Genomic DNA, 14,701 nt, shown 5'->3' on the forward strand with positions numbered 1-14,701 from the left:
GGGGCTCAGGTTTAAGGGGCCATTTATTTGCATTTGGACTTGGTTGGCACATGGCTGTAGGACCCGCTGTGGTGGGAGGGTCCCAGAGTTTGAGCCTGCGCCCAGACATCTACACCTCAATTAAACATCCCCTTAGTCCAAGCCAGTGTAGACATACCCTTATAGACTAGCACAGATACCAAACATTGGTCCCCATCCGGTTGTCACTGAAGTCAATAAAAGAACTCCCATTGGCTTTGATTGGAACAAGTGCCTCACATTAGACAGATGCTTAGACATAGGGTGTGTAGAGAAGCCTCAAAAGAAAGGATGAAAGTCCCAAGAGGCACAAACACCCTCAGAAGTACATGTAGTAAGGCAATAAGAGTTCTCTTATGAAAATAATCTATATTACAAAAACCTTCAGTTTGAAGGTGATTGTTAAAATGAGGAAATCAAACTGAAACCTCTTCTCCAGGGCCATGTCTTAAGTGAGGACCGATTAGATGAAGTAAGATTCTCAAAGGATGGGCGCCTCATTAAAATTAACACATCCTGAGCAAAGTCCTCCCATTTGATGAAAAGAGATTATGCTACACTGCAAAATGTTACCCTTTTCACTGGCGGGCAGGGGGAAGCTACAGGACACACAGTAAAATACCTTTCCCAACTCCAGAGGGGTTAGAGCAAAATCCACCCCAATCCTGTACCACATTAAAGGCAGGGTGGGAACACCTAGAAGAAGCCTGTCTTCGAGCAAAGACGGCCTCCCTCCCTCCCTCTGTCTAGTGACCAGCAGTACCCCGCTGGGTGTGGCCTCTCCCCGCCCCCTTCCCCTCACTGACTATTTAGAGAGGCGGCTGGCCCCGCGGGAGGAGCGGCTGTTTTTAGGGGGGTAGGCGGGAGGGAGTTGGTGGGGTTAGTGTTTCGCTCCCCCTCTGTTTTTAGCAGGGAACGGGCACTGTCCCGCGCGTGGGGAACGATGGTGAGTGGGGCTGGCGGCGGGGCACGTGCTCAGGGGGGTTAGCGAAGTGGTTTGGGGGCAGAAAGGCCGTGCTCTAGGTCCCCGGGGGGACGAAGCCGCGGATCGCGGGGCGGCGGATGTGGCTGGAGCGGTGAGGCAGGGGTCCAAAGCCGCTGCCCAGTCGTGGGTTAGGGTCGCTAGGAACGGGGTGCAGGGCTGGCTGGCCTGCCTGTGGGGAAGGGCTCACCACGGCCTGGGGCTCAATGTGACGGAGGCTGGGGGAGGGACGGGACTGAGGTCCATGTGGGGTGGAAGAGGCGGGGCTGGAGGGCGAGCGGTCGCCGCGGGGTGCAGTGGGCCGGCTCTGCTGAGGGCAGGAGGGAGGAAGCCGCGGCCGCTGAGATTGGTCTTCAGGCGGTCGAGGGCGGCGAGAAGACTCGGCCATGCCCCGCAACCGCCGCCATTTTGTTGCAGCCTGGCTTGCGACGCCTGGCCTGTTCCGCTCGCTCCCCAGGACGGGCGGAGCTGCGGCCCCCTCCCCGGACCCGCGCCGCGCACGCTTACTGCGCCACATGGCGCCTGCAGCTCGCCGCCGCCGGGGGCTCACAACGGGCGGGTTCTGCCCCGGCCGCTTTCCTGCTGGGGTGGGGCCGGTCCCGGGCATTTCCACCCTCAGGGCAGACTAGAGTGTGACTCCAGTGGAGCCCCGGCCGGTTCCCTCGGGGTACTGCCGGACGGAGCAGCAGCCCCCAAGCTTGGGGGAGTTGGGCTTCTTCCCTTTGTGCCTCGCCTCACCTTGGGGGGCTGCGTTTAGCCGGCCTGTGGCGACGTTTCACTGCTCTGATGCCCCGTGGGATGGAGGCTTCAGCGCGAGGTTACTGATCGCTCAGATCAGCCTGTCTGTAGGAAACCTTTTCAGGAGAGGCGTCAAACCTCCTCTTCCCTCCTGCCTCTCTCTTGTGGGCTGTATGGTGTAGTGCCCCATGTGAGGTCAGATCTTGCAGACTGTTTGAAACCCATGCTTCCATTGGCCTCATGGCAGGTTCTCCACTGGCAGTAGTAGATGCAGGCACTGCCTGGAAATGTTAACTTCCACTGGCTACTATGGAGACTTGCCCAGGTTATACAAAACAAAGCAATTCTAATTTATGTACATTAGACGGTTGCGTATTTCAGCTGAACTAAAGTTGGTTTGAATTTTTTCAAAAGCAATTTCATATCATGAGCTTGCTACTAATTGCTCTTAAAAAAGAAAAAAAAACAACACCAAACAACTGCAGTTCTCAGATGTGCATGTTGAAAGTACACCTCTACCCCGATATTACACAAATTCAGATATAATGTGGTAAAGCAGCGCTCCGGGGGGGTGGGACTGCGTGCTCCGGTGGATCAAAGCAAGTTTGATATAACACGGTTTCACCTATAATGCAGTAAGATTTTTTTTTTTTTGGCTCCCGAGGACAGCATTATATCGGGGTAGAGGTGTACTAGTAACTAAAGCATGCATTTTTTTTGTCTGTCAAACTTTTAAAAGTCAAAGTGTACCTTCTTCCTTTTGAGAGAAATTAGCTCACTTTATATGAGTTCTCTTACTTTCAGGGTGTACTAGAACATATTTGGCTCCCACATATAGTTATCTAGTAAATAGTTGAGAATATGGAGATTTTTTTTAAGAAAATACTTGATGCTCTTTGCACATCTTTCAGTAAATTATACTATTGTCTGTTTGGGGGGGTGGGTGTGGGGGTGTTCTGCATTAGTCTTATTGTTTGCATCACATCAAGCTTAAACTGGTAAAACAATTTGAAGATACTAGAAATCAAGAATCTCAGTTGAAAGGTAGCATTTGTATTGTAACTCTCAGCATGTGCTATGCTCTGTACAAATATATAAAAACTGCCTTTCCTGCAGGTGTGCATGGATAGATCTTATAAATTGGCTTTAAAATGTTTCAAATGGTGAGACTAATTCAGTTGACCTTTTGTATTCTCAAAGCTGGTTGTTTATTAATATGTAACTTTTTTGTGAAATAGCAAATTCTTTTTAGTGACTTGCTTTTCATATTGAAATGCAGTTTTGCTCTTCATACTTCACATTCTTTCATTTATAGCAGTGCATGACACTGCTGTATTTCATAGCTATTGTAATGAGGTCCTAAACACACACAATCCAAAAGCCACTTCCTGTCATATTAGCAACCTGATCGTATAAGAACTTTCAGTCTGTACACGTTCTGTTAAGTATTAGTTTTATAAATCTAAGCCAGTGGTCCCCAAGGGGTGTGTGTGGTGGAGCAAGGGTCAGCCTCCACTGGAGGATGGAGAGGGAGCACCCCCACTATGCTCCCTGCAGCTCTGGCCCCAGCCATAGCTCAGTCGTGGCCCCAGCTGCAGTTCTGCTCCACTCACAGGCCAGCTTTGTCTTCAGCCCAAGCTCCTGTGCTGAGCCAACCGCAATAATGGAGCGGGGCCGTGGGCAGATTCCATTACTGGTAAGGGGTGTGTGTGGTGTGACAGGAAATGTTTGGGCACCACTGATCTAAGGTACACTTTCTCCCCATTCCCCTCGTGTAAGATATCTTGTGTTACCAGACTCATTTATCAGTTAAATTAAATTGAAAAGCAAAGCAGTTAACACTGGAACAACGGCCTTTTTCACCTTGGGTGTTTGTTCCAAAACTATTTGCTAGAGAATGTTTGCATGCTTCCAGCCTCTTTATAAGAATAGATAAAAATAGAGGTTGAATTAATTATAAATAAATAATTGTATTGGTCTGCATCAGTGGTGCTCAAACTTTTCCAGTCGTGCTCCACTCCCTTTATCAATGATGGAATCTGTCTGTGCCCTCCCTTCAATTACTGCATAGCCAAGGCTTCCTCAGCAGCAGAGCTTGGGTTGAAGGCAGAGGTGGGTGTAGAACTGGGGATGAGGGGAAGAGCTGAGGCTACAGGCAGAGGAGGAGTGAGGGCGGAACTACTCTGGGGGCAGAGGAGGAGTGAGGGTGGAGCTGGGTCTGGAGGTGGAGCAGGACTGGGGGATGACAAGGTTGGAGGTGCAGCTGGTCTGGGAGCAGTGTGGGGCTGGAAATATGGTGATCCCTCTGTGCCATGTGCCCCATCGGAATGTTCCTCCATTTCCCCCTAGGGGACATGTCCCCACACTTTGAGAACAACTGACGTACATAAAACAGAGATACTCCTAGCTGTCAGCTGTAAGACCCAAGTCCTGAAAAAGTTGACTAGGATATCTACTAGTTTGCAAAAAGCATGTACAGTACGTGGCTAATAGCTCCACCTGCTGCTTGATGTGTAAACTATACTATCACTGCTATAGGGAGCCATGTTCCTTTTCCCTTTCAGGTAATATGCTGTCATGGTAACTTCAACTCCTATATGTAGAAATGCTGCACATGTGGGTGCAATGCCAGGAGTGTGAGTAGACATTACATCTCTTTATATTCTGAGCAGGGTGTGGAAGGGGTGGAGAAAGGTAGGACAAACTTCCTGTCTAGGAGAGAAAAAAGGCACAGGCATATTGCTCTGGGGTGGGCTAATTGAAGTTCTAGTGAGGATCCAACAGAACTGTTGGTTAAGTTTGAGGTTTGTTCTTCTGCATTGCTTTTCATAAATATCAACTCTGCTTTATTATAAATATTGTAGGGTATAACAGAGGCTCTGCCTATGCAGAGGCAGAATAGGACCTAGTGCTGCAGCAACAATACCTAAATTCTTTGGCAACTCTAATTTATGATTGTCATGAAATGTCCTACATTCCCATCTGCCATCTTTCTGTATACACATCTGAGACTCATCGATTTTATGTCAGTTTCAACTATTGCTCTTTTTTTTTTTTTTTTTTTTTTGAAGATTTCCCCTGGCTCCCCCACCCCAACTTTTCTAGGCAGCCTTGCTGCACTCCCTAACTTTTGGTCCCTGTGAGGTTGGCTGGCCAGCCAGCCTGGGTCAAAACCTCTTCCTATTCCCCTGTATAATAGAGAAGGGTGGAGCTTGCAGTCATCTGCTGAAGCTGGCTACTCCTAACTGCGATCATGCTCTCTAGGAAGCTCAACTTGACATCTTACACTCTTGGTTTGCTTGGCTTCCTGGCTGCAAGTTAGATTCCTGTTCTAGTTCCCCAACTTCCTGCTACCTGACTCTTGACAGTACAGAGAGAGCATACACTGTAATCTGTTTAACTTCCCATTGTCATGAAATCTGGAGAATAAGAGACAGTTGCAAGAAGAAAACTTACTGCAGCCATGCATCTGACATTATAATAGCAAATGGTGTGACATAAATGTTGAATTCCTTGGCATTTTGGAATCTGATTTCAGAGGCTTCAGGTTGAGATGAATGAGGCAGGTTACCCCACTACACTTAGACAGCCTGCAACAATAGCTCTGTTAACTAAAGCAGTAATATGTTTGAGTATAGTCAGTTAACCGTCTTGAGGTTTTATTTCTAACTACAAGAGTAAGAAAGACTTGAACTTCAGCTCTCATTTTAGAGTGTAATTCTCCAGCAAGATGTAAATTCAGTGGCTATGGAAACACAGGACTCTTGAGGATCAGCCAGCATATATGGTAAAAGGCTGTAGAATCTTTGCCTTGTGGGAGCTTAAAATGGTAACTTCTTGCTTTTTCCTCATCTAGCACTTAAGGCAAAACCCTTTTGCTAATGCCTTGTTATCTAAATCATAGTGGCTGGAATAAGGGCCAACAGTTTATATGCTTGCATTTAAATAGATTCCCGCTTGGGATGGGGACAGTGAACAGTTTAGGTCAATTGTCAGGAGGAAAGATTGCCCATCTTGGACAATTTGAACTGGAATATGGCTGAAATGCACTATGACATTAGAGTTTGAAAGGTGACATACCAAGGGGGGGGGAAAGGCATGTACCCATTCTTTGCTGCTTTATTTTGTAAGAAGACTTTTCTTAAACTTGTCTCAACACTAAAAAATTGATTTGGTCTATTCAGGAACTCATGGATAATTGGAGAACTAGGACAATTACAGGAGTAACAGCTGAGCAATTAGGAAGTTAAAAAGATTTTTAATTGGATTGTTTAAATCTGTGCCATTAACCTCTTTAATCCCAGTGCCTGATAAACATCTGGGAGAGAGGATATGTCTAGATCCAGAACTCTGAACCTTGAGGTGCAAGAAACTCAAAATTCACACTCGAGTCTTCCAGGAAAAGTCATAGGAACATGCTCCTGACACAAAGCTTAAACTTCCTGAAATAAACTAAGGTTGCTTTTTTTTATGCATCAAAAGCAGAAAGGGCACAAAATATAACTTTATCTTCCCTTGCAGGTCATTTTGTAGCTGGATTTAAGAAATTGTTAGCAATGAAACTTGTTTAATTTCTCTCCTTCAAGATCCAGTTGACAAATCAAAAACCTGTCAGTGGCTCCAAACTAGTTTGTCTAAACAAGTGGAAAAGTGTCTAAAGTATAGCAATATAAGTCACTGGAGGATGTATGTAATAGGCTGTTAGACAACTGATTCATTGAGAGGCAAGCAGCTGAAAATGCCTCCAGCCACCTGAGAAGTACCCCAATCTCCATTGAATTCATGTATAATGGCTATTGCAGTTTACTGTATTTTTTCTGAATACAGTAAAACAGACTTCACAGAAGAAGAATGAAAGTAAAAAGGCAGGGAAAGATGTAAACGTCTGTTCTAAGTCAAATTACACTTTGTAAAGTTACCTTGAACTAAATGGATTACATTTTTTAGCCTTATGGTTCAAGTTAACCTTCTGAATGTGAAGTGATGTAGTGTGGTCTTCCTGAGATCAAAGAAAAATGGCTCCAGTGCCTCTGCTGCTGCTCATGGTATTGTCAGGCAGCAGTAACAATGTAGGATTTAGTAGACTCTGGGTACTTAAAGTGTTGCAGTTCAGAATCTTGTAGGAACTAGCAAAAATGGCAGCTGTTGTTGTTTTTTCACTGTGCTTACAAAGCCAGGAGCTGTGGCAGATACTGGACACACTCAAAAGGCTGTGGAAGAATAGTGTAACAGACTTGTTTGCAACAGTGAGGAGGCTCTGAAGCTTGGCAGGAAAGAGGAAGAGAAGGTTCCTCTTGGCAGCTGCAATGATAGCTTCATTCCCTTGATAGTATCCCCTGCTGTCAAGCATGTATTCAGGTATGGATCTTGTGTGCCTAGAAAGTCAAACTTATTTTTTCAGACCCAGCATGGAGATTGACTTTCAGAGTAAAGGCCTCTTCTCTGATCACTCCCTGCCACTTCAAATTAGCAGCTCAGGTATTTTATTTGATTTCAGCTGCTTCCTTATCTTCAAAACACAGCCAAGAGACAACAAGACCCCCCCCCCCCCCCCCAATTGTGTACTTGCTAGCAGAAAGCGGGCAAACACCATCTGAGAGGGGACCGATAGCTGGAGATAATTATACTGTTTTTCTGCTCAGCCACTGGCATCTTCTGGTTTGAGTCCTGATTTGGTCAGAGGCTGGCTTAAACAGATTTTGAGTCACCCAGGTCCAGTAAAAAACTAAGTCCACCGAGAGCTAGGTGTTATCTTCTGCATCCCAATGGCAATACAGTCTAAATCTCAGTATTGCCCCCACATGTATTGTCTACACAGGCATCAGGAAGATTGACAGAACAGAACCTTGTGATACCTTTTTATATAGGAGAGAGTTGTCATGGCAGGCTGGTGTTTTCCTTCACACTCTGGATCCTGTTGAAGATCTCTGATATAACTTTGATGCTACATTAATTGAGTATTACTTTGATCCTGTTCCTTCATATGTTTGGAGCTCATCTTCCAGAGAAATGGAACAAAATAAAGGAAGTAACATAACATATTATTTACTACATCACTGAGGCTTCACTTACCTTTTTGCTGCTTTTCCCATAGATGCTTGGCATACTTTTCTTTCCCTACTGTCTTTTTCCCCCCTCAGTTGAAGATAACTCCTTTTGACAATCCAGAAAAGTATTTCTTTTTTATAGTCTCATTTCAGTCCTGTTTCTGTAGCTGTGTAGTTTGAGGTGGGACATAAATCACAGCAGGAGAACCATAAGGGATGCCTATCCCCTCTCTCCAATTATAGCAGAAGGCTGTTATGGAGGGACAAATGGCTTGAAAGAAAAACACAGAAGAATAAAAGGATGCGGGGGGGAGGGGAGAGAAGGAAGATCTACCTACACCAGCACCCTTGTCTGTAAATCAGATAGATGTGTACCTTGAAGAATCAAGGAAGTTTCTCTTATGAAAGGAGTGCCCAGTCCTTTTTGTGTAATACCACTGAGGAGAAATACTTTATCATATACAGTAGCACTTTATTCCTGTGCATATGAAATTAATGGCAGGTATCCCTGCCATTAACAAGCTGCGGTTGCTGGTTTCTACTTCTGCGTTTGATAGCTACCCTGGGTCAAACTATACTAGAAATATATCTAAACTGATGAGTTTCCATACAACTACCTCATGTCTGCTAGGTATCCCAAATATGAAAAGTTATCCTTTTAAAGAATGCAAAAGTAATTGCATTTAGTAGCTGTATCTGGATGTTTAAAGGATTGCTGTAGCCCAAAAGGGTTTGGGGGAGCTTTGCAAGTAGAATAGAAAAACTAACAAAACTAGATTGCTGACTTCCACTAAATTTAACTACCATTCCATGAGTTTGCTTAGAGAAACTTGAGCTAGTTAATAGCCAGGCACAAAAAGATGAGGATCCTTTTGAGATCCTATAGGTACATCCAGTGAAATAGCTAGTCTTGCTGTAGCAGTCTTATGTATATAACATTATATAAAAGTTGTCTTAGTTCATGCACAATGATTGCATTCTATTCAGTTTTCTTGATATAGCAATATTTGTTCCTTGGGATGGAAAAATCTGAGTAAAAATGCCATGGGACAAATGTCCTCTCAATCTACAAATGCTTGCTTTTATTGAAAATGTTTAAGGGACCGCATTCATGGGACCATTAGACAGATACGCTGACTTTTTTCCAGATGACACTCTACAACTTGGTTCTGGCACTAATTCTTGCTGTGTTTTTACCTATTTCTAACAAATATTCTGTTTGTACAAAAGGCTCAACCAGTCAAGACTTATTCATTTTTGAGGGCCTGGAAGTTGTGCTGCTGCTCTCTCAGATCTTAAATTTACCCCTTTGTGGGGGGTGAGGCTTACAGGAATAATTAAAGATACTTGCCCAGCAAGTGACTGGTCATTGCATCATTAAGGATTCAATGTTGAGGATACTGCTTTCTTCCTTGACTCTTGACTGGGACAGGTTTGGGTGAGGAGCCAGAGATGGATGAAGATTTGGAACTCAAATGGCAGAGTCTGAGGGGCGGAGCCTGGGTCTAGCTAGGCAGGGAGGTTGGGGTGAAGAAGCAGAGGGGTCTGTGTGGAACAGATAGCACTGGGTTGGGGGTAAAGGGGGAAGCAGGATCTACAGCAGCAAGAGACTGCTTCCCTCCAGAACCTGGAGTGGAACCTAAGACTCACATCTGTGTTCTGCTTTTGACAAATGTTTGAAACCCATTGGCAAAGTGTGTGTCAAGTCCCCCTCTAGCGTTGGTCCACATTGAGAATGACATCCTCTACTGTTACCAGTTTCTCCAATATCTCAAGTGGCCGAGATCTGTCTAGATCTAAAGGTTCCAGTCCTGTAGATGACTCCTGTGGGAGTAAGAGTAAGAGCCACCTGATTGAATTTCTGCTTTTCAGTTAGCTTTGTGTTCTCTTTTAATAAAGAATAACCCAGGAAATCACTTGCACACAGCTGCACTAAAAGAATATTAAGTTTGAAAAGTCAAACACTCAAAAGTTAGGAAATGCCAGAATTAAGATTGGCTGCACAAACTTAATTTGTGTGCCTTGTGCATCTGTATTGTGACTGTCCTTGACTACATGATCATTTACTGCTCCCCCCCACACTCCTCCCTCATTCAGTGCACAGGCTGGACCTGCTCTGAGAATGAATCAGGATTGTGAATGGAAGAAAGCAGTAGGACCCCCTCCCTCATTTGTTGTAGATATTGAGGGTGCATGTACCTACTGCACATACTGGGATGACTTGCCCAAAACTAAAGGCCCATCTCCTCCTCTGAGGGGACAAAAAGGGGTGGGGGGGAAGGAGTGAAGGTCACAGAGCTGACATAGTGTGTGTGCACTGCTTGTGGATAGTGAGACAGTCTGGTCTAGGCCTGCCCAAAGCTAAAGACCTGCCCTCTCAGCTGTGGGAGATGAGCCATTGGACCTAGGCTGCATGTGAGTAATGGGGATAACAAGTGAAAAAACGGGGAAGGGCGTGAAGGTCAAAGGGCCAGAACTGTGTTCCTGTGGTTCTGGGAGATGGTAGACCTAACCATGCCCAGAACTAAAGGCCCTCCCCATCGACTGAAGGAAGAGGCAGGCCAGTGAACCCAGACCACAAGCTGCAGGGAACAAGAAATGATGGGAGTGAAGGTCAGTGGGCCAAAACTGTGTAGTCAATGAAGCAGGGGATTGGATGAAGGAAAAAGATGGTCTCATAGTTAAGGCAATTGAAAGCTACCTTGGGGCAATGATTCTAACCCTGCCTTTGCCACATGGGTGTTCTGTGTCATGCTAGGCAAGTTACTTAAACCACATGTTAAAAGTTTGGTCACTAACTACACTCAAATTTTTTTGCGTGCTCAGCTTGCAACTGTGGGGTCTAATTTGAAAAAGTGCTGATCACTAAACTGTAGCTGAAGTCCGTGGTGGCTGTGCTTTGAACATATGGTGCTATGTATTAAATTTTATTTGAAAAATCAGGCCCTAGGCACCCAAACTTAGTGGACGCTTTTGACCTTCATTGTGATTCCATTTTCTCTATGGCTAAAATGAGGATAATTAGATCTGACACTGAATAATTTAGTGTAGTGGGAGAACGTAAATAATCCATTTGTTTTGGTTTAAAACTAACAAATATTGAGTTGAATCAACACTTCTTTAGGAGAAAATCAGGGGTTTTTTTAGTTGAAACTATTCAAAAACTGGAGTTAAATTGGTAAATAGTTTTAGTATTCTAAAATGCATTTTTGATGAATTTGCTGTTTGTTGAAAATCTCTGTGCAGCTCTTATAATACCATCTCACCTCATGTGGGTGTTGTGAATATAAATTAGATTCACATTTGTGAAGCTCTCTGATACTACAGTGTTGCGTGCCATAGAAAAACCCATGAGGAAACTAATAATTCATTCTTCAGAGCGTGTGGTTTGAATGGTGTGCAGTAAAAACAAGGGGCCACTCATGGCTATATGTTCTTTGAACAAAATACTGGATAGCTGCTCGTTGATTGAGTACCATCCATTCTGTGTGCTAAGTGAAACTGGGGTCCTGTGGAAAAAATAGTATATGATCATGTAATTAAAGACTGTATCATAATGTATAAACATAAATGCATGCAATTAAGGCTGCCTAGGCAGCCTTAATTCTACTATTTATCTTCTGAGTGCTTGACTTAAGATTGGTGTTTGTTTTTTCTGTTTGTTTTTTCTGTTTGTTTGTTTTTTCTTTTAATCGGGGGGGGGGGGAACACGGTGGCCTGTGTGTATACCCTATTACAAATGTAAGTGATTTGTAAAAGTCACTTAATCTCAGACTATTCAGACTGTTTAAGACAAAGTTGCAGATCTTGATAGACCTCTGATTTGATATAACTTTAAAGTGCGACAGAGTACAAAATCTCTCCTTCAAAGGGATCACAATAATTTGATCATATTAAGAGCTAGTTGTAGTGGCTATAATGTTTTTTTTAAAGATAAATTTCTTCCATGTGTAGCTGCTGGGTTTTGTTTTGGGATTGCTCATATATGAGTGCCACATTTAATTACTTGTTTAAGGATTTTTGGGGGGTAGGATAATGTGGAATTCTGGAACTCTGCAAGCAGATCTGGCAGTCTTCTAGGTCTACTAACTCTGTCTTAAATCCCCATTTATAGATATAGAAGTGCATTTTTCAACAGTTTCATTGTAGAATTAGTAGTATAGGTTTAAAGTGACCATGGAGCTTTGAGGAAAAGCAGCTTTAACTATACATATTTAATTATTCTAAATGCAGCTTAGTGCTAGGTAAAAAGAATAAATACTGAAAAACCAGTCCATGAAGTGGAATTAATTCAGAACATATGTTTTTGGAAAATTATTTGAGGTATTTCTGTTGCAAATAGGTAAACTGGAAATGGAAAGTATTTTATCCATGGGAACATTTTGAAGTTTTAGTATCCTAAAATGTAGTATATAAATTTATCGAATTTGCAGTCTGCAGCAAATCCAGAGTCCCAATGTGCAAGCATCTCCAGGGAGGAGAACACCCAGTTGTCGTCAACAACCAGTCAAGGATATGTTTTACCAGAAGGAAAAATCATGCCGAACACAGTCTTCGTTGGTGGAATTGATATAAGGGTATTTAAATGTCTTGTCTTTCACATATATTCTGTAGTGATTGGACTGTTCTTTTTGGGAGTGCAGAGCAGAAAACACTTTTACTTTTTGCAGGAATTACCTGATCCCATGGCATCTACCAGTTTTATGGTATTGCACTGCTATGTGAGATCTGAGTTCAGTTCCAGTTTTATCCCTTAACTAGGTGAGCAGCACTGAATTGTGCAGTAACGGTGGGTGGGTTTGAAAGTGGCTCCTGCTTCTGTAAATCCACTTCAAACAGTTAACTCCTTTTTGCAAACTTGTGCTCAAGGCTTTCTTGTGGTGGCCAGTGATTAATTTTTTTTTTAAGCTAAACAAATTCTGTTCCTTAGATGGATGAAACAGAAATTAGAAGCTTCTTTGCACGATATGGTACAGTGAAAGAAGTGAAGATAATCACTGATAGAACTGGTGTTTCCAAAGGGTAAGTAGAACATGAATGATTTGTCTTGGATCATTAAAGCCTTTTCTAACCTAGTGAAGTTGGTAACTATAAATCACCAGAGGAAGCAGCAACACATGGAGAGTCGGACTAACCCAACCCTACAACACGCTATTAAAATGCTTGAGCCCTGTATGCATCACTACTTCCAGAAGTGGTGAATTACAACTAACCAGTTGGCTCATATAGACTCAGTTTAAGTATAGCTGATTTTGTAAAGAATAATATGGTATGCTTTAGCTGACTTAATAAATCTTGCTTTTCAGGGGGCATATAATTGGTGGAAGCAAAACTTAAAACTTGCCTTGTCTGCCAAATGCAGCCAGCTTTTGATGGGACGGGATGGGATGAAATTCTTATCTTTTTAGCCCAGCTGCTTACATTACTGTTCACCCAAAAGAATCATGGATCCACTTTCTAGGCATGAGCTTTTGGAGCTGGAAAGAACTCTCACTCCTCTATACCTGGTGCCCCAGCCTTCCCCTTGCAAGTTGTGATCCACCCTGGATAGCTGGAAGTCTTGGTTATTGGTAATGTGCTAGACAGAAGACTAATTTTGATTTTAAAATTACTGTTTTGTCCATGCTTAATGTAATAAAATCTTGTTGCTCTAAGTCTCGCATCAACTCTGTGATGGGACCAAATACTATCCTAGTTTCCCAAATTGTGGAAACCAAGACAGGTGAAGTGAATTGCACCAGTCGCACCCAGTCTGAAATGAGAATCAAATCCCTACCTGGATGCTAGTTGACACCTTGTAATATATATACATCTTTGCATCAGTTTTTGGTTCACAGAATCCAGTGGAATGATACTGACTTGGACTTTACTATCTTTTGGTATACAGTAACCCAATTTATGTTATTGAGTCTTGTTCAGAACAGGCTTGTAGGTTGTGCAATAGTCACACTGAACTTTTTTCCTTTGCAGATATGGATTTGTATCCTTTTTGGACAATGTGGATGTTCAGAAAATAGTGGAAGTAAGTTACTTGGCTATTTGAGGATGCTCATATTCATATCCGTATTCTGTAACAAAGAATGCAGTGTGGTGGTTGGTTTATGCAGGTAATAACAAGGAAATTGAGTTGTCTAAAGGTTATATGAGCATCTGGAATAGATTAAGTGATTAGGAAGAGGCAAAGATTAAGACTGTTCAAAACAATCTTTCTAAAATGCCCCGTGCTGTTGAAGTAGGCTTTTTTTTTACGCAACGTATTTAGCCAAAAATAAGACTAAAACATTTTAGTTTTATTGCTTGGAGGTGTCCATTCAAAGTCCATTCCTTCCACTCCTAGCTGCGATTCAAAGCACACTTGGGTAGTTAAGGGCAAGATACACTGACCAAGTTATGTAAAAATTGCACTATTAACTGATAGAAATGACCAAGAGTACAACAGAATTGTAGTATGACAGCTGTGAAAAAAGGCTCTAGCAGTATGCTTGAGCATGTAGAGAGCAAAGTAGGTTAAACACCCTGGGCTTTCAGTGTGTAGGGCACTCTACTCATCTAGGTGGTGCCTCGCTATCCACACTGCCATTTATATCCATGCTAGCTGTGCATGCAGTCTCTGTACTCTACGTGCTGCTGTAAATGTAGATGTACCTTTAGATTGACTTGAATAGTTATTGACCTGTCGTTGAATCTGAAAGTATAGTAAGTGGTGAGTGATTTTTGTTTTGTTTTTTTCCCTTTTCCTCCCCCAGTCACAAATAAACTTCCATGGTAAAAAACTGAAACTGGGCCCAGCAATCAGAAAACAACAGAATTTATGTAAGTAGATCTAGACTGGAACTTTAACTTGTAAAGCAGCATCCTTTCATAAGGAGAAACATGTAAGATATTAAAGTCATTTGTTTATCTGTGATATTTACAA

General features: G+C 43.0%; 1 protein-coding gene across 5 annotated transcripts in view; it reads left to right on the forward strand.

The window, feature by feature from the left end:
• The first annotated feature begins 860 nt into the window (after positions 1–860).
• The window catches only part of DAZL (deleted in azoospermia like), a 37,566-nt gene continuing 23,725 nt past the window's right edge, over positions 861–14,701 (forward strand). For 3 of the 5 annotated variants that reach the window (XM_007053242.3, XM_043540984.1, XM_043540985.1), the window contains exons 1-5: positions 861–964; positions 12,219–12,362; positions 12,716–12,807; positions 13,756–13,807; positions 14,532–14,598. In XM_007053242.3, the coding sequence (XP_007053304.2) occupies positions 962–964; positions 12,219–12,362; positions 12,716–12,807; positions 13,756–13,807; positions 14,532–14,598 (358 nt within the window). In that variant the 5' untranslated portion in view covers positions 861–961. The remainder of the gene's footprint in view (positions 965–12,218; positions 12,363–12,715; positions 12,808–13,755; positions 13,808–14,531; positions 14,599–14,701) is intronic. The other 2 variants (XM_043540987.1, XM_043540986.1) reach the window with 1 other exon arrangement.

The sequence above is a fragment of the Chelonia mydas genome, chromosome 2 (genome assembly GCF_015237465.2).
Source record: "Chelonia mydas isolate rCheMyd1 chromosome 2, rCheMyd1.pri.v2, whole genome shotgun sequence".
NCBI classification, from domain to species: Eukaryota; Metazoa; Chordata; order Testudines; family Cheloniidae; genus Chelonia; species Chelonia mydas.